At 50.1% G+C, this 23,964-nt stretch overlaps 1 protein-coding gene across 1 annotated transcript in view; it reads right to left on the bottom strand.

The window, feature by feature from the left end:
• Rcan1 (regulator of calcineurin 1) overlaps positions 1-13,657 on the bottom strand; it is a 79,675-nt gene extending 66,018 nt beyond the window's left edge. Inside the window, exon 1 of the mRNA XM_057765968.1 lies at positions 13,329-13,657. Within this exon, the coding sequence (XP_057621951.1) occupies positions 13,329-13,571 (243 nt within the window). The 5' untranslated portion in view covers positions 13,572-13,657. The remainder of the gene's footprint in view (positions 1-13,328) is intronic.
• Positions 13,658-23,964: the final 10,307 nt, after the last annotated feature.

The raw sequence follows: 23,964 nt of genomic DNA, 5'->3' as shown, positions 1-23,964 counted from the left end.
GGACTCACGCACAAGGAAGGATGGGTTCCAATGCGTGTAGTTACGCACATCTTGATTGTATTCCTGCTCTCGAGATAATTATTCAGGTAGAATATACAGCAAGAAGCCCCGGAAGTGGGAGCGCCTGCCGGAGTAATCCTGGCACTAATTAGTTAGTAGGGAAACAAGGGTCAGGAAATAAATGAGGAAACAAACATGCAATGGTGGCCTAGCACGGAACCACAGGGAACCAGGGAGGCATAGTCACCATCAGTACAATGAGGGCTGTGATGGAAACTCCGTCAGTATTTGCTAAGTGGCTCCCGTCTTCGATACTATCATAAATGCCACCATGGTAGCTCCCACAGCATCCCAGTGAAATCCTGGTTGAGCCCCCTAACCTGAGAATCTGAACCGCTTTCATAGGATTTGTAAGGCTGTTCAACTGGTAAAGCTATGCAAACATCCCAAACACATAAAAGCTCCTGATGGGGCCTCAATCACCTGTGATCCCAAGCATTTCGACTAAGAGAGACTCTCCCCATGCAGAGGGGGCCACTTGTTTGTTTCCTGGCTGCCCAGCCCCAAAATAACCACACAGAAATGGTATTAATTAAATCACTGCTTGGCCCACTAGCTCTAGCTTATTGGCTAACTCTTACATCTTAACTTAACCCATTTCTATTAATCTGTGTATGACCACGTGGCTGTGGCTTACTGGGTACTGGGTAAAGTTCCATCTGGCTCCAGCGGGGCTACATGGCTTCTCTCTTCCTCTGCCTCCTTTCTCCCTGCATTCAGTTTAGTCCCTCCCCACCCCGCCTACCTGGGTTCTGCCCTACCAACAGGCCAAGGCCATTTCTTTATTCACAGAGGGAACTCGCACATCACCTGGCCCCAGCAGCGTCACTGCAGGACACATGTCCCCTGCTGCTGTCCTCTGCACTAAGTGCAGAACTCCTTGCTGACACATGGCTCTACCACAGCCCACTTTACTCCACATCACTCCCAAAGCTCCGTCTTGGATTTACCTAGTCTAGGAAGTAACACGCCTTCTCAAACGGGCCCGAATCACCTTCCAGCCACCTGCAGGTGTGCAGGGCAGCCCTGTGATGGATTCTGGTTGGGGCCTGCTTTTAGGGGCTGCCAAGGTTTGCAGAGCACTGGCAATGCCTACCTGAAAACCACAGGTTAAGAAGCAGGAAGGAAGCTGAATCCACCCCTGCGTCCCAGAATCTCAGTCCCAGTCCAGGCGGATGTCACAGGGTTCTCTCCCATGCAAGTGAGCAGGTCTAAGCATGGAGCTATGGCGACCTACCTGGGACACAAGCTTTCCCTTTGAGAGTACTCATGTTAGCGACCTGACACAGGACGCTGCTCACAATGCCCTGGCGCTTCTGAACTAGTGGACATTTTCATGAGTGAGTTCTCTGATATTTTATTGCGGGGGTCATGGTGCTGGCATGGAACCCGAGGCATCGCCCATGTCAGGCAAGTGCCCTACCAGGGAGCTACATCAAGTCCTAATTATTTATTCTGATTACTTATTCATATTATTTTTTTAAAAAAGTCAAGTTTTTGAAATTTCCTAAACTGTGTCAGGAAACACCTGGAACAGGAGGATGACTCCATTAGGAGAGTTCTCCTTCAGACAAACTCTACTCTCCTGCCTCAGCATCCAACCAGCAGCCAGCATGCCCCTAGCAGGGAAAGCAGCAGCAGGAGGGTCTTCCTGCTGGCCTGCTTTCTGCTAGGAGATAGGATGGTGTCTCTCCCCTTTGAAGCTGAAATTACAAATCTGTCTTTGCACTTCTGGGCATGACTGCTCCCAGCTTCCTCAAGGGAAAGGCATGCCTGAACAGTCTTAAGTCAACCAGGATCCAAGGACAACTCAGAGGAAGTTATTCCCTCTAGTGGTGACCACTGAACAGCATAGGTACAAATTTCACAGGCAGGGGCACCTTGCTCTTTGGCAGACCCTTAACAGTGGCCTGGAGACAGCCTGATGACTCCCTGCTGCCTGGGTCCTCTGAGCTCCTTTATGTAGAATAAGAGAGAAGTCTCTACTGGACCCAGAAATGATGGAGCTGCCCACCCTAGGAGGCTCCAGGTCGCCCACATCTGGTGAATCACCTGGGTCTCCGTTATTCCCAGACAAATGCAAGGTGAGGTTCACAGGACGCTTCCTCCCATGGGCTCTGCAGGAACTGTGAGATTCAGTGATGCTTGCTGTTTTATAAAGAGAAGTCACCTTTGTCTAGAAGATGAGCAGATAACAGCATCTCCCCTAGAAGGTCATAAGAAAGATCAGAAAGGGTGACACTCATACAGAGTTGACACAAGTCATAAAATGCTAAATCGATGTACTCAGAGTTAGTTTTGGAATTGCTAATTCTATAGTTTGCCACCCAAACTGGGAAGGCGTGCACTGAGAATACCCTCGTCCAGAGTAGTGGCAGCCACCTGGAGTCTCATTTACTTAGGAGGCTGAAGCCAGAGGGTTGTCTGAGTTGGGAGCTGGAGGGCAGCCTGGACAACACAGTGAGACTTTCACACATACACAGACACACACAGACACAGACACACACACATGGAGGAAGAAGAACTAATTTCCCCAGGCAATAAGCATAAACAAGGTGGACGGACAGCTACTAGCCATCCTCTCAATAAGGTAAACCTGCCCTGACATTTGGAAAACTCTCCACTGTCAGACTTTAAACAAATGTCATTCTAGTGTTTTGGCAAATCTTCAGACAGCAGCTGGACCACTTAATGACCAGGGCTGGGATCACTTAAATCCTCACTGGTGCAAGATCATCAGATTAATTTTACATGAATTTCCAAAATCAATTAAAGGCACAAAGTTTGTGTCTAGATTCACCATCCTTTAGCCACAAACTAACAATACAAGACACGGGGAGGAGGAATGGTGGGGGGAGGAGGTACACGGAGGGCTGGGGAGGGGATGGATGGAAGGCTGGGGAGAGGGTGGATGGAAGGCTGGGGAGGGGGTGGATGAATGGAGGGCTGGGGAGGGGATAGATGGAGGGCTGGGGAGGGGGTGGATGGAAGGCTGGGGAGGGGATGGATGGAGGGCTGGGGAGGGGGTGGATGAATGGAGGGCTGGGGAGGGGTGGATGGAAGGCTGGGGAGGGGTGGATGAATGGAGGGCTGGGGAGGGGGTGGATGGAGGGCTGGTGAGGGGTGGATGGAGGGCTGGGGAGGGGGTGGATGGATGGAAGGCTGGGGAGGGGGTGGATGAATGGAGGGCTGGGGAGGGGTGGATGGATGGAGGGCTAGGGAGGGGGTGGATGGAAGCCTGGGGGAGGGGGTGGATGGAAGCCTGGGGGAGGGGGTGGATGGAAGCCTGGGGGAGGGGGTGGATGGAAGGCTGGAGAGGGGGTGGATGGAAGGCTGGGGGGGTGGATGAATGGAGGACTGGGGAGGGGGTGGATGGAAGGCTGGGGAGGGGGTGGAAGATAGGTGACCCGATAGAGGACAGATAGAATGTACTGAACACACCTCATCTTGAGCAGATTCTAACTGGGGAAAGTCTGACTGAACCTGTGGGTTTGGGGAGCATGGAGCAAGCAAGCTATGGCACCCACAGGGAGAATAGTGCACTGTGGTTCTGGAGCTAGAGATGACCTCAGAGACTCTAATTTGCTCAAATGGAGGCAGACGAGGTTTGGACAAGAAAGTAATTCACCCAACAAACACAGTTCATCATTTGCATGGCATGAACAATATCCAAAATTAACTTTCACGTCCTCCCCATGCCCTGAGGACGAGGAAGGGAGGTGATGACTGTCCAGAGCAGTAGGCCTTCTTACACAGACTTTCCTGGATTTTAGGTAGAGAGCATGGTGGTGTTTGTGCAATCAAGGAGGAGGATGGGAGTTGTTGGGCTCCCATGGCAAGTTTTGAGCGGTGCAATGCTCAGAATGTGAGTGGGACCCGATAAACACTTGTTGATGAATGCCCGCACGAATGGGTGGGAATGAAATGCTGGACCCAGGTCTGCCTGTCTCCAATGTCCAGGCACTACTCGGCTTGAGCACATGACTAGCATGAGGGCTGCCACTGTACTGACTGACCCATCAGGATCATCAACAGCATCCCTTGCAAAGGAAAGGCACAGTGAAAGGAGTGACGGAGCTGCACGTGTCAATCTAGGGGTGACAGAGCTGCACGTGTCAATCTAGGGGTGACAGAGCTGTACCATGTCAATCTAGGGGTGACAGTTGTACCGTGTCAATCTAGGGGTGACAGAGCTGTACCGTGTCAATCTAGGGGTGACAGAGCTGTACCGTGTCAGTCTAGGGGTGACAGAGCTGTACCGTGTCAGTCTAGGGGTGACAGAGCTGTACCGTGTCAGTCTAGGGGTGACAGAGCTGCACCGTGTCAATTTAGGTGTGATAGAGCTGTACCGTATCAATCTAGGGGTGACGGAGCTGTACCATGTCAATCTAGGAGTGACGGAGCTGTACCGTGTCAGTCTAGGGGTGACGGAGCTGTACCCTGTCAATCTAGGGGTGACAGAGCTGTACCGTGTCAATCTAGGGGTGACAGAGCTGTACCGTGTCAGTCTAGGGGTGACGGAGCTGTACCTGCACCGTGTCAATCTAGGGGTAACAGAGCTGCACCGTGTCAATCTAGGGGTGACAGAGCTGCACCGTGTCAATCTAGGGGTGACGGAGCTGCACCGTGTCAATCTAGGGGTGACAGAGCTGCACCGTGTCAATCTAGGGGTGACGGAGCTGCACCGTGTCAATCTAGGGGTGACGGAGCTGCACCGTGTCAATCTAGGGGTGACGGAGCTGCACCGTGTCAATCTAGGGGTGACAGAGCTGTATCGTGTCAATCTGCACCCTATGCACAAACCAGCTCCTTCACAAAACTCCCGGGATGTTGTTAAGATGTGGGTAACACGTGCAACGCCCACGTGGAACCTCCGCGTGCATCATTGTCCCTCCGTGAGAGGGTGAGCCTCAAGGTCTTCTGAGTGCATGGAAGCTGGGCAGGAGTGGGACCAGCGCCGTGTGACCTGAGTCACTGAACCAACCACCTAAGCAATGGGACAGTTTCACAAGGCTCTCGGAAGGGGAAACAAAGCGTACTACACAAATGCGCATTAATAACGCACTTGTCTTAGAGATTAACCAGAAACGCAAAGGTGCGTGGTTTGGGTCTTTTCCTCTGCTATCAAATCCACATGCTGAATTCCTAACACAGGCTGGACTAAGAGATGAAGTCTCTAAGAAAGTAATTAATCCAGGGTCCAAGGCCGGGGCCATTATGTCTTTACAAGTTGTCAGAAAAGGCCACAGAAGCTCCCTGTCCCCACACACCAGGAAAGACCCTCCGAGGATACGGAGAGAGGGCGCCATCTGTAGACCACGGAGAGAAACTCCACCCTGACACCAGCCGCGGAGCCTCTGAGCTGTGAGAAAATGAAGTCTGTCAGAGGCATTCGGGAAGGCACACTAATGCCATGATAAAGTAAGGAAAGCTGCTGTTTCTTATCTTGAGTGGAAAAAACTCCAAAATTAGCTCTCTAAATTAAATAACATTTTTGTCTTTTAATTCTAAATCCAGGCCAACCTCAAATACCTCTCTCTACTGGGTTAATTACGACTGCGGTGGGAATTTCATACCTCGCCAGTCAAGATGCGCAACAGAGGAAAAGTACTGGGCGCCTTCCCGAGCTGCTCAGGGTCCAGTTTCTCCCTCCGAGTTAACCAGGTCTGACTGCTCATCTTCTGAGATGAGCCAGGGTGCTGTGGTTGCCGACGGGCTCAGTCTCCCTGCTCCTTTCAGAAACTTGGTGACAGGTATTGAATCTCCGGAGCTCCACAGCCGCCAACTAGGCAGTTTATGTAAGCTGCGGAGGCATTCTTTTATGAAGGTGAACTTCAAAAGAAAACCAAACAAGAACGCCTTAATAAACACCTGTTTTCTGTGCCAGGGCTTGAACTTGGGGCCTTGAGCACGGCAAGTGAGAGTTCTACATTCTGAGCTCTATCTCAAGCCTGTTTTAGCGAACATTTCTAAACATCAGTAGCTCCACAGAGGCCGGGGGGGGGGGCAGTTAGTGAGAAAAACAAATCAAATCAAAACCAGCAACCCAATGGGTATGGTGGTGCGCACCTGTGATTACAGCACCTGGGAGGTGGAGGCAGGAAGATCAGGAGTTCAAGGTCATCCTCAGCTGCCTAGGGAGTGGAGGCGAGTGAGCTGCTTCCTGAGGACTGTCTGGAAGAAAGTAAGCAGGACAGCAAAGGTCCTCACTGTGGTGCTGCCAGGTGGCCTGTCTCTGGTCCTCGGGACCCATCTCCCAGCACTGCAGCCTTGCATTATGGCATCTGTAAGCATCACCTTTATTTAAGAGCCAGAAATTCTACAATTAGGAGAATAGTGGACAAATTCTAAATCAAACCTGCGTCTGGACCTCACTCCTAGAACAGTACGGCAACGGCTCTCACTCTGAGATGCCGTTAGGAGGCATGGTGGGCTCCAGCCACCCTCATGCTCTGAGGGAAGCCAGCAGCCACTCTGAGTTGTGGAGAGAACTAAGGACACTCCCATCTTTAACCATCAAAGGACTGAGGCTCCCAGTGACAGTCCACAGGAAATGTGCCTTTGCCTGTCTCCACGTGAGACACAGATGACACCCAAGTGCAGCTCTGTCCCAAGCCACTGCTGGATCCCACGACCATGCCCTGATAGTTCACCAACCATCTGGGTGAGTTTGTCACACCAGGCTTGAAAGTGATACAGTAACTCACACGTTCATTACACAGCATTGAAAACTGATACAGGAACTCACACTGAACCTTCGCTAGATCCAAGTCACCCACTCTTCTTCCCCCTCCCCCAAAACTACTATTAGCATCCCCATTTCACAGGAAGAAGAACTAGAACACAGGCTGGGTGAATGTGGCCTGCTGGAGAAAGACCTATGCTCCTACCCACTACACCACACTGCCTCCTTGTGGGCAGGCTACACCAGGACTTCTAGAGACTGAATTTCATACAGCCGGAAGCCAACCAAGCCTTATGGTACTGATGTTCCCAGTGCTGATGAGAACAGGTCCTATATTTTGACATATTTGGTTTCCCCCAGAGACACGGTGGCAGCTAATCTTGGTTGTCAACTTGACTACATCTGGAATTAACTCAACCCCAGCAGCTGGGCATACACGTGAGGAATTTTCTTGGTTGGAGTATCTGAGGTGGGAGACTCACCCTCAATCTGGATCATCTGAGGTGAAAAGGCCCATGCTAAATCTAGGCCACACCTTCTGGTGGCAGCCTTCTTGAAGAGATGTGGGAGAAGGAAGCTTGTGCTTCCTGCCAGCTTGCCTCACCCTCACCGGCAGTCTCATCTATCCTGACCCACTCACTGTGCACGGGGGTTAGAGACCACTTTTTTGGAATGCCAATGAGGACCAGCACCTTTCTAGGACTTTCCTGGGACTCTGGCACCAGAATGGTGTAAAGATGTCCAGTCTTAGCCACTGCATCCTTGGCCTTTCTGTCAGGAGACTACTTGGACCAGAGCCTACGTAGGCCACTCTAATAATCCTGTGTGTGTGTTTGTGTGTGTGTGTTCATTCTATCAGTTCTGCTCCTTAGAGAGTCCTGGCCAATACAGATACACAGGACACGTTTTTACCATCTACTGCTATGGGGACCTGCTACTGCTTCCAGAACACAGCAGAATCACTCCTGGTCTCATTACCTCAGTATCTGCTGGTTCTGATAGTCATTAGTATTTACAAAGGGAACTCCCCCACAGCTCTGAAAATGGGTCCTAATGACTGTGCATGACTCATGCATCATCAAGGGGTCTATTCACACACACACACACAAACACACACACACTACACAGGAGCAATGCATTCACAGAAGCAAACCAGCCCTTTGCTGACTGGCACTGAAGACAAGATTGTGTTTTCTCGCCACTATTTTTGAGGGAGCCAAACAAAGAGACAAAGGGCGCAGCCTGAGATGCAAACCCCGAGTCAACAGCAGTCAGTCTCCTGCTCTATCACGAAGCCTTTTTCTGTCACCTTATGTAAGTGTCCCCAGGATTGAAGAGCTTGTAGCTGTACACACAGGAACAGTTATAGCTTCTGCTATGAAGAATGCTGCAAGATTTGGTGGTGGACTGACTTGTGGGGTGGAAGAGAGACTAAACATTTAAAAAGGAAACAGCGTGGCTATCGAGTGTCCTGTTTGTGAACAGTCGGAAATTCTAAAGTCGAAATAGTGCGGAAATGCTACACCAAGCCTTGCACCTAGTGAATGTGGACTTTTACAGATTATCACAGCGTTCCAAATGTGTCCAGATAAACTGAACCCACCACACCAGAGCCCAAACAACAGAAGAGGAAACTTCACCCAAGATGTATGCCTGAGAGAACAAGGCTTTGCCCCCAGAATTGGCAGAAAAGTGAAAATGGCCTGAAACTACCTGGATTCCTAACTCCCTCCCCCCATCCCGCCCCCAGGATGTCATATTTCCAGTATGTTACCCAGACTGATTTGGGATGGAAACAGACAGAAACATGGATGATGTTCAACCTTGGAGTGGAAGCTGTGGACACCAGAGGTGCCATTCCAGTTCCCCAAAACATTTCAACCATCAAATCACCATGGAATGTGGACTTGCCTACAAGTCCATGGTCTACCCTTGGGGACCGCATGTAAGGGTAAAAGGGGAGAGGATGGTCCTTCCTTAGAGTAAACTTCCCGAAGACACGGACACTCCTGCTGATAGTCATTCTGCTTAGGCTTCAAAGTCATACAAACTGTCAAGGAAAGGGAGCCTCGGGGCAGAGAACCTGCTGTCCATCACGGACTGGAAGAAATCCAGGCGCAGGCAGGCTGGACATCTGCTTAGTGGGGACCCAGTGGCCAATTACTCGGTGTCTCTTTAAATTATGCATTGCCTCTTTCTCCCAGCCACATTTCCCTCCCACAGGGTTTCACACTGTAGCTCAAGCTGGACCACAGCTCACTGCATAGCCCTGGTCTCCTCAAACAAAAGACAATCCTCCTGCCTCAGCTCCTTCGTACAAGCCTGGGCTACCATACCTGACTGAGACCAAACCCCTTCTAGCCCAGGAGGCACTGCTTCAGACTTGACTAAGAAAGTCACCCACAGGTCATTCCCGGCTCCCTCGCCTCAGAATGGAACTGGTTTGGAGTGTAGGACAGGAACTTCTCAAACCTCCCTTGAGATTCTGAGGGTGGGGGAGGGGAGGCGAGGTGGCTAAGCAGGTACAAACCTGGTGGTGTGACCCCCCAGCACCCGGGTGAGAAACTAGAGGTGGCTCATATCTAACCCTAGGGCTCCTGCAGTGAGGTGGGAGGTGGGAAGAAACAGGAGAGCGCACAGTTTGCAGGCCAGGGGCAGGGCCTGAAGTCTGTAGAAACATGGGAGACTCTGCTTCAAAAGCGAGATGGAGTTTTCCTGACCTCACAAACATATCCTCCCCTTCACACACACACACACACACACACACACACATACACATGCACAAACGTGCGCACGCTCACACACACAATTTTTTAAAACAGATTGCAAGGAGCAGGTACAATTGGAATCTCTTTGCTTGGGGGTGGGGCATGTATATAAAGAATTTAGGGCCCTTGCATAAGCTCCTTTTATGCTGATCAGAGTATATGTTATTAAAATAAAATTACATATCATAAATCATAATCATTTTTTTAAAGAAATGTGTGTTCAGTAGAAATAAGTAGATTCTGTGCGATTTCCAGACATAACCTTCAGGCAAAGCTCTGTCCATCAAATGCACATTTGTATCTGAGACAATCAAGGCAAGTGCATGTTTCTCCACTGTCTGGAGCCCTGCCCCATGGAAGCCAAATGGGAACACTGAAACTGCCCGTTAGCTTGGTGATGGCTAGCAAAGGGAATCAACTAACCAGTCAACAGCCCAAAGCACGGGTAATTGCTTGTTGAAGGCACAGCTCTGCCTTCTAAGTAGAACCTATTCGTAGAAGGGGCAGCTAGTGCAACGGAGCATGCCCGGCAAACATTTGCCCAGGCAGAAAGTAGCCTTATTTTAATAAAGGTCTCCACCCCCTGTAACGGTATGAGTCTCTAGAGAGACTACTTTACATGAACAAGGGTACAGTTTCTTATGCAGACATTTAACTAACAGAGTCTACTAAAAGCAAATCTCACGTATCCAACTCACATATTAGCAGTTATAAAAGTTTCAGAAATTCTCAGCACGTGAGTAGTTCAGTTTCTTATTTCCTTTAAGACGTCAGTACTAGAAATGGGGTACCAGCTCCAGGGCCTTGGGTCAACTCTGCTGTCAGTAACCTACCTAGTCCAGAGTAGACATGGCCAACCTGAAGCAGGCATGTTTTCAAACTACCATCCAAAAGTGGCCCACAGACAGCAAGTTAAAACCCCTGCTAGATTTTCTCACTAGCTAACGGGTAAAGACCTACAGCAGCCTGCTATGAAGGCCGTTTTGTCAGGCTTGTCTTCCTGTACAGAGCTGTTCGCGCTGCGGACTGGCGTCCTGCGCCCGGTGGGTTAATGATGCCTGCGTCACTTTAACCCTCCGGACCCATGAACCGGCAGCCCATCAGTGGGTAACACTCCCCCACCATTCATCCCGAAGCTCCAGACCTCTAGGTGGAGAGAAAGGGGAGGCTCAGCCAGGCTGGGTCTTTCTCCTTCAATGCTATGCCCCTGCATTAAGCAGTGTCTGTCTCAGCAACCCTGACAATGAGCACAGCCTATCCCTGCCTGACCTGCCTCCTCTCCTGTCCACCCACTTTCCTTCCCTATAGGACAGTTTCCACTCAACTTTAAAGTCAGAGCAACATCTGAGTCCAACTCTCTGGGGACCCTCTCCTGGTTGCTATTCAGACCTCCCCCCATGGCACCCTGCCCTTCAACACTCTCTAGAACTCCTGGTCTTTCCCGCTCGCCTACCCTGGCACCCACCCATCAGCTTTGCTATTCCTTTCGCATGGATCCCAGATACAAAACTCCCCTCAGGAGCTTCTGTCAGCCCTCTCAGCCTGTGCAGGGGCCATCCTGGGCTACTTGATCTAACTCCTCAGTGGGTACCTCTGTATCCACACTGTCCCGAGGGCCCTTTTCTGGACCCTGGAAGGCAGACCCTATCACTGGATGATCTGGGATGCCACCGCTGGGCTCCTTCCCTGTGAGTTTTGGCCCCTCCACTACACACCTTCAGATCTAGAGCTCCTGCCCGGCAGCTCCTCATGGGGCGGGGAGGGGATGTGAGGGGGGCTCCAGCCATGCTGCTTCCTCTCCTTGATGTGGCTTCTAGCTGCTGCGAAGACTGATGGACTGGATGCCTCTTGTGAGGCTCTTGAGGCTAGCCCAGTTAGCCAGCTCTTTGGTTCAATATCCTAAACCACCAATATGCAACCCTGTAAGGACCTGGCTGCCACTCAGTCTGCTACCTGTCACTCCTACCTGTTTCTGTTTCACATTCTACATTGGACCACCATTTCTGCCAGCTTTCTGTGCCCAAAGGTTCCTCATGTTCAGATCTGGGCAATCTGGAATCAACTTTTTTTTTTCTTCATAAAAACTGCACCGGCTAGAACAGGCACAGAACTTTCCTTCTTGCCATTATTTTTTAAAAAAATCATGTAACAACTATTTATACGGCACTTACAACCTACTGATAAATTTATACAGCATTTACAACCCATTGGAATCCTACATGACCTGAAGCCGAGCTAAAGCCCGTGGGATGATGCGCATAGGCTATGTGCAAGCATCATGCTATTTTACATTGCCGTGCACGGACGGATTTTAGTATGAGGGTGTGTGCCCCAGAACCAAGGATCTGCCATGGATACAAAGGAATGGCTATGCTTTAAAATACCCCATTCCCTTGCTTCTTTCCTATGGTCCGTTCCTCTCCACACTCTCCAGAATCCAAGCCCCATGAAAGCAACAAGCTTGGCAGATTCACGGTCACCCACCCCTTCCTCTGGAAGCCAGCATCGGGGAAATTAGCAAGAGCCACCTTATCATTCCAGACGTGTCGTTGCTCCTTTGATGTATGGCAGCCAACTTCTTCCTTCCACAGACCTCTAGTCCCTGAGCCCTCCTCCCTACAGCACGGTCACCTTCTGCTTCATCTGCTACTTGCCTGTTCTGTTTCCCCCAGTCAAACATGTCAGCAAAGCTCCCAGCCTGGCGCTGGGTCCATATGTCAATGAACTGCAGCTGAAGGTCGCTGCCAAGAGAAACACCACTGTATCTTGGTTATTTATAATTTATACGCCCATTTACTTTCGGAAAGGATTTACAATGACCATGTAAGCGTTCGGACATCGTCCTCCGAGCAACAACTGTCACAGGTCAGGAGCTCCGTCATCACCTCTGCAGGCTTAGCTCTGGCCAGCACTTCAGACCTCCTAGGGACCCCAGGCTCTTGCTTTCCCTCATGCAAGATCAGTTCACTGTGAGACTGTACTTACTTGCTTGGGTGCCTGGTAATTCATACATTTTGTGGCAAGATCCTGAAACAGCATTGTCTAAGGATCTGCCCACTTGGCCAGCTACTAATTTCAACATTTATTAAGATTCCGTTGTGGGGCTGTTATAGATCTGAGGATACAGCAGAGAATAAAATTTCAATTTTGCCTTCAGGGCTAACAAGCAAGTGCGTGCTGGTCCTCAGAATGAATTATCATCTGAAGTGGCCAGGGGAGCTATACGTTGTCCCTGGGGGTTTAGCCCCTGACCTGTATTTACTCGGTAGAGGAGGGGTTCACATCATTCACTGGGAGGAAGGAGGAAACAGACGTGACTCACTGTTCATAAATAGGACTACGGCTCTACATTATCAGTCTGCAGTATTGGAAGAAAAGCCGGTGTTTCGGTGAGGATCCTGGTTGCTCATTATCTTGCGGTTGATTGGCCAGTTTTGGTAGAATGGTGTTAGGGGAAAGGGGACCCTTTCCTAAGCCTTTAGGATATTTAGTTCCTTATAGGGGTGACATGCTACCATCGGGGCATCCAGTATACTGGGAGTCGTTCCTTCCCCTCCCTAATCCACACAATTTTGACACTCTGGGAAGGAGGAGAGGGGACAGGTACGAGTAACCAACCATGGCAGCGGGGAGGAGGAATTGATTTCAAATCTTCAGTGATCCAGTAGAACACGATCTGGACCATGTAGGCGGTGCAGAAGGAAGCCCGCCTTCAGAGTCGGCGACCCCGGGAGCAGGGCTGCGGCCCGTCCCCGCCCCGGCCGCGCCCCGCAACAAGTGTCCGCCCTCCGCCCCGACGGCCGCAAGGTCCTCACCCGGCACAGGCCGTCCACGAACACGCGCGGGTCCAGGTGGCAGGCGATGGTGGCGCTGGGCAGGTCCTGCAGATCCACCTCCTCCATCTCGCAGTCGATGAAGCTCCAGTCGCCGCCGCCCTCGTCCGCTTCGGCACCCGCGGAGAAGGGCGCGAAGGGCCTCAGAGTCACCCCGGGGGGCGCCCGCGCCTCGACCGCCTCTGCCGCCTCCCCGAGCCGCGGCCCCGCCACGCCGTCCTCCATTCCCGGCGCGCGCTCCCTCGCTCGGCTCGGCTGCGCTCGGCTCTGCGCCGCGGCCGCGGGCTCCCGCTTCGCCCTCGCGGGGTCACCGCGGCGCCGGGACGCCGGCTTCTACCGCCCGCCCCGCCCGCCTCCGCCCCACGCGGGAGGGGCAGCCAGCCTGCGCCCGCCGGCCTCGAGCTGCAGATCCTGAGGAGCACAGGAGCGGTCCCTTTAAGGTCGGCTCGCTCGGGTCATTAAGTCCCGCCCTATTTATAAATATGACCAATAACGGAGCAGAATTTTGACACGTGAGGCCCATCCCACCGCCCTAAGCGTGAAGCCTCAGGGCGGCCATATTTGTTGCGGGCAGAGGCCTCTTGCCGGTTCTCTTTTCTGACAGCTGGCAGTGCCTGTTGAAGGACACCAGCCCGGTCCTCGCCAGGAGGCAGCGCGCCTGCGGTTCCCGCGCGGCCACGCCAGGAGGACTTGAACGAAAAAAAGCTAGAGGCTTGTTCAGTGGTCATCAGCAGCCTTTGGATACTTAGTGTGGACTACCACGGAATCACAAATAAGGTTTGAATCACACCGTGATAACATGCCTCGCGTCTGTATGTCAACTTATTAATCATTATACCACTGTCCAATTTCAAACAATTAGAAATACAAATTAGCATACAAAATAACGGGTTTCAATAGTATATTTTCATACATATATCGTGTGTAGGTATGTATACACAGATACTGTATTTTGCTCTCATCTGCCTCCCGTTGTCCTCCCTTGTGCCTTTTGCCCCATCCTGCTGGCCTCCTTTCTTCCCTCTAAGTACTTATCTTTCTTCTTTAATGTCTTTTTTTATTGCTGTGCATATCAGTTAATTTTATGTTACGGTGATAAAATACCAAGACCAAGGGAACTTATGGAAGCGCTTATTAGAGTCAGGTTCCAGAGCGATAAGGGTCCATTTTGGTGGGAAGACCACGGCAGTAACAGGCATGAGAGATGACGTCCCAACCACTAGTGAGAAGCAGGGACAGGGAACTAGAAATAGGGGGAGACTATTTCTGCCAAAGCCCACGCCCAGTGGGCACTTCCTCCAGTGAAGCTATACTTTGTAAACCTCCCCAAACCCTGCCACCAACTGGGGACCAAGTATTCAAATGCCTGAGCCCACAGGGGATACTTCTCATTCAAACCACCCTATACAGCAGGATAGTGCTTCTTATCCTGGGAGTCGATCATTACACGGAGGTCATATGTCATATATCCTGCAGTTCCGGCGTGTACATTATGATTCATAACAGTACCAGAATTACAATTGTGAAGTAGCAATGGAATAATTTTATGGTTGGGCATCACCACAACATGAGGAACTGTACCGAAGGGTCACAGCCTTAGAAAGGCTTAGAACCGCGGCGGTAGGAAATGAGGCAAGACTCTGGCCTTGGTTTGGGGAAATTTGTTATGGGGAACACGGCGACCTCAAGGGAGCACTGTGCAAGGACATAAGGCAGAGGGAAATCTTGAGTGTGAGTTTCATCCTTCTCTTGATTACTTGGAGAGTAATCTGGAGCCTGGTGTCCCTTCTAATTAAACGAGGTCACACGGGACAGAATCCAGGATGTGCTCAGTAAATGGTACCCTCTGCTAGTGCCGCTAGCTTCTTAGGGGGGTGTTGGGTTAGCACCATGTACTCTCCTAAAATAGGCACCCCAACTAGTCAGGAAGTGGAGCTATTGTCATAAAATATACACCCAACTTCCCGGCACTCGGGAGGCAGAGGCAGGTGGATCTCTGTGAGTTCGCGGCCAGCCTGGTCTACAAGAGCTAGTTCCAGGACAGGCTCCAAAGCCACAGAGAAACCCAGTCCAAAATCAAAACAAACAACAACAACAACAAAAAATTATACCAAACTGAGTGTATGACCCCGTGGTTGTCATTATGATGCCCTCAAGAATCCAAGAGAAGAAAGACGGCTCATGCAGAAATAATTCATAGAAGCCCAGAGGATGTGAATAGGAAGAAACATGAAGCCTCGGGCCTGCAGGTGGATCTGTGAGGTGACACATCACTCTGCTAAATAGTTTGGTGGTTTCCTGGAAAAGAAAAATCCCAAGTTACCATCATGTGACCCAGAAGTTTTTTCCTTAGGTATAAACCCAAGAAAAATAAAATCATACAAGAACCTGCATCTGACAATTTATGGTATCGCTGCTCTTGGCATCTTTATTCATGGGAAGAACCTAGGTGTCCTGTGAATGGAGGTACCAGAGCATATCCACACAACGAAAACATATTTGGCTTACAAAGGAAAGAAGTATTAATATTGTCACCCTCCCATGAAGGACCTTGGAGATATTATGCTAATGAAAAGCCACTCACAAAATGTCATATATTCCACTTATATAAAATTTCCAGATTAGGCAAATACACGGAGACAAAGAATAATAGGCCAGAGGTTGCCAGGGACTGATGGGAGGGAGCAGGGAGTCACTGCCGTGAGTCACATTTCTCTGAGCAAGTGATGAACAGCTAAAACTGCCCGACTCCTTGTGTACTGGAAAAATCACTTTGTGGTGCTTTGAGGGGCAGATTTTGTGACATGCAATTGTCTCCACATAGCCGGCATCTTTAAAATAGAGTATGATAAAGGTCACGTGGGATTAGATGAAGTTCAGCAGAGAGAATGACATCACGGAGTCAAAAACCCTCTGTGGACCCCAGCCAGACATTCTGAAGAGGATGGCAAGGGGTGCAGGGCCCCAGTGTTGGAAAAACAACACCTAGCCAACCAGTTGCTGGGTGGGTCTGTTGTTTTCATCCTTGGGACAGGGCACTGTTTCATGGCTGGCTTACCCTAAGCCGTCTGTGGCACGGAGAGTGGGCCCGATGGGCAGAGAGCGAGAGGAAAGAACACACCATGGGGACAGAAACCAAAGATGTGGTCAGGCATAGATCACAGCTGGCTCTCTGTTGCAGCTCCGGGACAGGAGAATGGAGGACAACCTCAGGCAAGTGGCAAGGCCAAGGTGACCCATAATTAAAGTCAGAGTGCTGCTGGTCACTACCAAAGCTCTGAGTGGAGAACATCTCTGCCTGGTCTTCCCCAGGCAGCAGAGAGGAGAGAGCTGCTTCTTAGTCTCATGACCTAAGATGTGGTTGATACCAAGTCAGTTTCTCCAACAGTAACACGGGTACTTTTTAAATTTTATTCTCCCCCATCTCTATCCCCGTCCCTTCCCTCCCTGCCTCGCCCTCTCCCTCCCTCCCTCCCCCCACCTCTTTCCCTTCCTCCTTCTCTCTCTCCTTCCTTCCCTCCCTCTGTCCTCTCCCTCCCATCTCCTGGAGCTGGAGTTACAGACAGTTGGGTTGTGAGCCTCATGGTGAAGCTGCTGGGAACTGATCTCAGGTACTCTGACAAAGCAGCAAGAAATCTTACCTCTGAGTCATCTTTTCAGCTCCAAATGGGTTTTGTTGTCTTCTTCTTCTTCTTCTTCTTCTTCTTCTTCTTCTTCTTCTTCTTCTTCTTCTTCTTCTTCTTCTTCTTCTTCTTCTTCTCCTCCTCCTCTTCCTCCTCCTCCTCCTCCTCCTCCTCCTCCTTCTCCTCCTCCTCCTCCTCCTTAAATGTAATGCTTCATGGGTGCCTCTGTCAGCAAATGCATCTACTTGCATCCTCAGAGACAGCTGTTACTACTGCAGCTTCTTAGAGTGGAGGCATGGGGAATCCATCAAAGGGCTTTCCCTCAAGCAAACAGGCAGCAGGCAGCAAGGCAGAACCCGGCCATTCTCATGTTATCTTCATTCTACAGCTAAATAATTATGAGAAACGTCCAAAGAAACCTGGCAGAAAAGATGGAGAAGGGGAAATGTAAGGGAAGGAAAAGAAGGGGGAAAAGGTGGGGAGCCTGAGAGCAGAGGCTAAGTAATGCCTGGAGCTGAAAGAGGGAGCAACCTCTCTCCACACAGGCTACAGCGCACACCCTGACACACTTGAGCTAGCTCCAGCAGGATGCACGCAAGACAGCACTCTTAAAATTGCCAGGTCAAAACGCTATGTACAAATAGGATTAGCACCATGCCTTCCAAACCTGAGTAGCCAGAATTCTTGCTTCCCACAGGCAACGTGTTTAATAAGAACATGTCCCATTCCTCTTTGCCTGTGGAATACAGCATTCTGTAGTCCTGGAACCCTCAGCCCTCTTAAATTCAGGTTGATGAAGCTGCGCCTTATGCTTTCAGTGACACCATCAGTATCAGCAGTCAGTGGCTGTTCCCAAAGAGGAGAAAAATGAGAATGGAAGCTGTCAGCAGCATAGGCAGAAACGAACCATGACACAGCCCCGGAGTAAACAGAATCATAGCTATTTCCAAAGGGAGATCAACTGAACTTGGGGGCAACCTTTTTAAAGAGCATGCCGCCATAAAACATGGATGACCCCCTCCCCCGGCACCCTTCGAGTCTGATTCCCTGAAGCCCCTTTATTGGCGGCAGCAAGGGAACCCGGATCTACCTAGTGTCCAACTGGAGAACCTTATTTTCTCCTTGGCACCAGACCTGCTGCTTGCAGCTGATTTGATCCAGATGCGAGAAGAACCAGAAAAGGCGAAGAGCTACTCAGGTTTTTTTCAAACGGGGTGAGGCTATTTGAGTGAGGATATTGCCCCTCCCTCCCACTCATTCCCCCTCTGCTGCTCTATGTGGGCCGTGACGGTTACCCAGCATAAAAGGAAACGAGGCTCAGGATGCCAGGCTTGGTTATTTTTGCTCCCCGTACCTGCCTCTTCCTTCGCCCCTCCTCCGTTATGCAGTGCCCAAGAGGGGCGAGCCAGCCTGTCTGTCCGCCAGGTGAGAAACTTCCTCCTGCCATTCCCTCGGTTGCTTTCTAGTCTCCTGTACTGAAGGTGGAGGCGGCGCATGCAGCAGGCATTTGTTGAATGTTTACTAAATGGACCAAAGGTATTCCTGCAGAGTCTGAAAAATTACAGACATTTGCAAATTCTACTTAAAGTGGAAGGTAAATTGCTGACTTTTTGAGGGTTCCAAAGATTGCACAAGCAATCAGACTGACTTAGAATTAGAATTTCCTGCTTTTTTACTCCACACAAACAAACCAGAATATCAAGCAATGTTGTGTGTGTGTTTTGCTTTGCTTTGACTTATTTATTTATCTATTTATTTATTTTCTTCCACTTGTGTGTGTGTGTGCTTGTGTGGTGTGTATGTGTGTGTGGTGTGTATGTGTGTGTAGCTGCACATTCGTGTGGATCCACGTGCACGTGGATGTGCATACCTGGCCGTCCAAGACTGACGTTAGGAACCAGTCATTCCTACATCCTATTCATTGAGACAGGGTCTCTCAGTCAAGCCCAGAGCTTGCAAAGATGGCTAGTCTTGATTCTGGGGGTGAGCTGCTGCCTCTCTGAAGCTGGAATAGCCACCACACCCACACAACACTTATGTGGATTCTGGAGACCTCAAAATCTGGCCCAGATTCTTACAATGCAAGCACAAGTCCCCAGTCTCTAGCTTTGCTTTACAGAAAGAAACATTTTTCTAACTACGGTTCATTCTTAAAACTCATTCCTAGCCGGGCGATGGTGGCACACACTTTTAATCCCAGCACTTGGGAGGCAGAGGCAGGCGGATCTCTGTGAGTTCGATACCAGCCTGGTCTACAGAGCTAGTTACAGGACAGGCTCCAAAGCCACAGAGAAACCCTATCTCGAAAAAACAAACAAACAAACAAAAAAAAAACTCATTCCTTAAATGCTCAGGTAGTTTTGATGCTCTCCTAAGGTTAGAAAAGCATCATCCAGTTAACGCAGGAGAAAGCCATCGGTTCAGTTTGGGGGAGTTATGGAAATGCAGCTCGCATTCCTCTCTGCTGGCAGACACTCAGTGCAGGTTCCACATGAGTTAGGGTTCTTCCAGCTGTGAGAATAGGAATCTCTGAAGGCGGTTCATCAGTTACTTTTCTCATTGCTATGGCCAAATACCTGCTGAGAAGCAAAGTGGGGGAGGAAGGACTTCTCTCGGCTCTCGGTTTGAAGGCATGCAGTCTGTTCAGGCAGATGCAGCAGGCAGTGGGCAGCTCGTGCACATGCAGTCTGTTCAGGCAAGATGCAGCAGGCATTGGGCAGCTCTGTGCAGCAGAAGTGTCCTACGGCTGTTTCCTTGTATCTCAGCTGACCAGGAAACAAAGGAACCACGAAGCAGGCCAGGCTGTAAGGCTCGAGATACAACCCCTCCAGCATCCCAGTTCTTCCAGCTGGCCCCGTGTCTTGATGATTCTGGGATTTCCCAAACAGCACCACCAAGTTGGGGCATAACTATCCAAATACATAAGCCTAAGGGGGCAGTTTACATCTAAACACAAACCATAATGGCCAGTTTAAACAGTAAAGGGCTTTTTAGGAAGCAGTCTAATAGGCTTAGACATAAACACAGGAGAGAGTGGGGTACGGGGTAGTGATGCACACCCCTGCTGGTCTGAAAGGGAGTGGCACTGCTAGGAGGCGTGGCCTTTTGGAGTAGGTGTGATCTTGTTGGAGTGGGTGTGGCCTTGTTGGAGTAGGTGTGGTCTTGTTGGAGTAGGTGTGGGCGTGGCATGGGCATGGCATGGGCGCGGCGTGTTGTGCTCATGGTGTGGCACGCCTGTGTTCCAAATGCTCAGGTGTGGCATACCTGTGTCCCAAAGGCTCAGGAGGGAGGTTGAGTTAGGAGCTCACATGCCTGGGCTCAGGCTGGGCTTCGGAGAATCCACTCTGGGAGTAAAATAAAATAAGAAATGATTTTGCCTTCTCAAAACTCTTACGTTCCTTTGATTGCGCATTGACAATCACCTGTCAAGCGTATTTCGTCTTAGAGGCAAGGCACCATTGAGCACCATGCTTATTAATCTACAGTATTCATAGTTTCAACCCCATCTACATATAGACAGAAGAATATTGTTCTTACTTTATGCAGTTAGAGCATTTCCACATCCCTTGGTGTCAGTGAGTTGCTCTTGGAAATCAATTGCAATTGCTTACTTTTATGAACTTCAGAAATGGGTGCAGCCCACAGGGCCCCTTGAAAGCAGACGGCTGAAAATTGCCTGCAAGTTTTAAAGTGTGAGATAAATATGAGAACTTTAACAGATACCACGCCTTGATTTTTGGCACCAAAATTGCTTAATGACAGAAATCTTTCCAGACTTCTGTTACTAAAATGTTCTTCTACGATGTTACAATTTTCTGCAGGTGTTAGGTGTGCCCTGGACCTTGGGTGGGCAGGTGACATTTGCTTATATATTTTAAACTACTCTTGATGCTGATGCTCAGTCCCACTAACCACGGCCGGCAGTTGTTTATACCTGGAGCAGTAGCGTGCCAGTCTTTTCTGTCCATCTTACTTGCTTGATAGAATTGGTTCATAGTGCTTCTTAGCACCTCTGTAAGAGCTTGTTTCTTCAGGAAGGATTAGCCTGGGTATAAACGAGATAGCTTACCCACAAATCCTCCCCACAAGGCTCCAGGATCTGCAATGGCAGCGAAACTCTGGAAGCAGAGCAGGGCCAGAGCCATGTTAGCCTACACTGTGTGAGCTCCAGATGTCCTGTTAGTAGGGTGGCTGCATCCTCGGCTTGGCTGGCTCCTGCTGGGAGAACGAACCTGGACTGGCTCGGGTACTCTGCAGGCGTCTGTCTCATCTATGCACCCGAGTCTCTAGCTTCTGCACCAAACTCACTTCACAAAGCAGTAGAACGTAATGTCTTTTTTTATTTTGTAAAGGAACCCCCCCCCCCAAAAAAAAGAAAACCAAAAATCCAAATATTTTTCCCTGATACCAGTGAGTGGAAGCCATCACTGTCTACCGTGGAGTCCTGCTCCAGTGTTACAAACAAAATGGAAGGAGTCTACTATTGACAACTGTCTCCATAGCAACTGTCTTGCTGTCTGCTCCCGGGTGGGACTACCAGCTGTGGGACTTACTGTGTCCAAGTCAGAAACCCAGACCCAAACCCCCAAACTATCTCCAGTTCAGAAGGCCAAGAAGCAAGCCATCTTGCCTCCTGCCAAGCCCACCACTGCTCTGCTCTAGCCCACACCTTCCACTTTCTCAGTCTCTGGGAAAGAAACCTGGGTCCCCTGTGAACGGCGTTCAACTGACCCATCATCACCAAAGACGTGGGCTTCAGGTCCTGACCCTTCTGCCTGGTGAATCACTGTGCGTATGGATGAAATTAACGGCTCTCCTCTCTTCCTACCTGGGGCTGGCTAGCTCGGGACTGGACCATTTCTCATGTGACTCATCTCAGATGACTCACGGCTGAGACCTTGCTCCAGGTCTCTTCAGCCAGCCCCACCGCTTCCCATCCATCCGACTCCCAGGCTACCACTGATAGCGATCCTCATTGATATATCGAGTTATTTTAGTCTCCTCCTGCTGGTCTTTCCTTTTCAGCTGCTTTCCTTTCTGAGGATACTGAGCCTCGATGGGCTTCAGAAAAGGTTGGCCGGGCGGTGGTGGCGCACGCCTTTAATCCCAGCACTCGGGAGGCAGAGGCAGGCGGATCTCTGTGAGTTCGAGACCAGCCTGGTCTACAAAGGGAGTTCCAGGACAGGCTCCAAAGCTACAGAGAAACCCTGTCTCGAAAAAAAAAAAAAAGAAAAGAAAAGGACCGGGTCACCAGGCAGTGGTGGCGCATGCCTTTAATCCCAGCACTCGGGAGGCAGAGGCAGGCGGATCTCTGTGAGTTCGAGTCCAGCCTGGTCTACAAGAGCTAGTTCCAGGAAAAGGAACCAAAAGCTACGGAGAAACCCTGTCTCGAAAAGTCCAAAGGAAAAAAAAAAAAAAGAGGAGAAAAGGACCGGGTCCCTAGCACACATTTTCTTGCTATTAGATAAGACCCCTCCCCCATAAGTGATTGGCAGCGCTGTGCCCACAGAGGGCGATGCTGAGTGAGGTAACCATTGGCTGTTACGGGGAGCGAGCTAGCTGCCAATCTTTGGGTCGCAACTTGCTGGAGGGGAAAGGGCGGTCCACTTTGCATGGCACTGTGACAGGAGCAGCAGGTTCTCCCGAGCCTGTGCCCTCTGTGGGGAGAGTCACAGTATTTTTGCTGTATCCTGTATGTTGTATGCAGGCGCACACGTGCATACATGTTTTTATGTATAATGTGTGCAGGACACTCAACACCAAGAATGAACTTTATTGTCAATTGTGAATTTAGTCAATAATTGTGTACCAATATCGGCGTATTGATTTTAATAACTGAACCACCCAACTGCAAAGTGTTAGTAACTGGAAAACAAGGGGAGAAGAGGTAGGCGAGCCATTTGTAAAACTCAGTGTACCTTCCATTCAGGTTTTCCGTAATCCCAAACTGCTCCAAAACATAGCCTGCAGCTTTAAAGGCAGTGGCACGCTCACAAAAGCAATACAGGAAAGTGAGACAGATGAGTTGTGATTGCACCTCTTCAGGATCGCACAGACTAGCGTCAAAAGAATGACGCTATGAATTACTCTCCTAGCCACTAACTGTAGCCCTTTCTCTCTTTTTACATATGTGTAGAATAGAATTCCTTCCTCACGGAGTCCTTCACAACAAATGCCAAGGTTCAGATGAGCCGCCTGCAAAACACTCCCCCTAGTGGTTAAAGCCTTCCAAAACCGTGGTTTAGCACTCATTCATTTTCAGGGACCAAATCTTCAACATTGGGCACAGCACACACACACACACACACACACACACACATCCCTTTAGAAAATCTGGGAGAAGGGAGGGAGAGAGGAGAGAGGTGAATGAGAAGAGGGAGGGTTTGGACGCAGAGGAGGTCAGGTCTGGTTGGTGTTGAGACCACGGAGGAGTCTGGAGAGCTACTGGCTTGACTGTGTGGTTCTGTCCACACACCATACACCTGCTGTGTTACACAGAGGTGAATATATAGGATGCCCTTGTCAGGTGAGGATATGGCAGGTTCTGTTCTGACAAGGCATGCCTGTTGGCAGCTCAGATGGATTTTCAAAAATTATCTTGATTAATTAATCAATTAACTCCTAGTGTGTGCGTGTACACGTGTGTGCATGCACGTGCACGCTGCAGCACACATGTGGACATCAGAAGACAGCTTGCAGGAGTCGTTCCCTCATCTCACCATGTGGGTGCTAGGGCTTGAAGTCCCACCATCAGCTTGGCAGCAAGGACCTTGCTCCACCGTCTTGCTGGTCCTCAGGATGGAATGTTTCCGATGGCATCTGGAAATATGTCAGAATTTTAATGCCTTTCTGTGTGGGAGAGATATGCTGTTTTGGATTCTGACTGGTATGCAGGGTAGGGACTTTGGAGGCCAACTCTGGAATCAGGGAATTGGGGCCTGGACCTCCTGGCTAGGAGACTACATTTAGAAGATGTTGTTGTGGTTTGAATGGAT

This window comes from Chionomys nivalis, chromosome 3, assembly GCF_950005125.1.
Source record: "Chionomys nivalis chromosome 3, mChiNiv1.1, whole genome shotgun sequence".
Classification (NCBI taxonomy): Eukaryota; Metazoa; Chordata; class Mammalia; order Rodentia; family Cricetidae; genus Chionomys; species Chionomys nivalis.
Note: the sequence above shows the minus strand (reverse complement) of the source record. Positions and strands in the feature narration are given on the sequence as shown.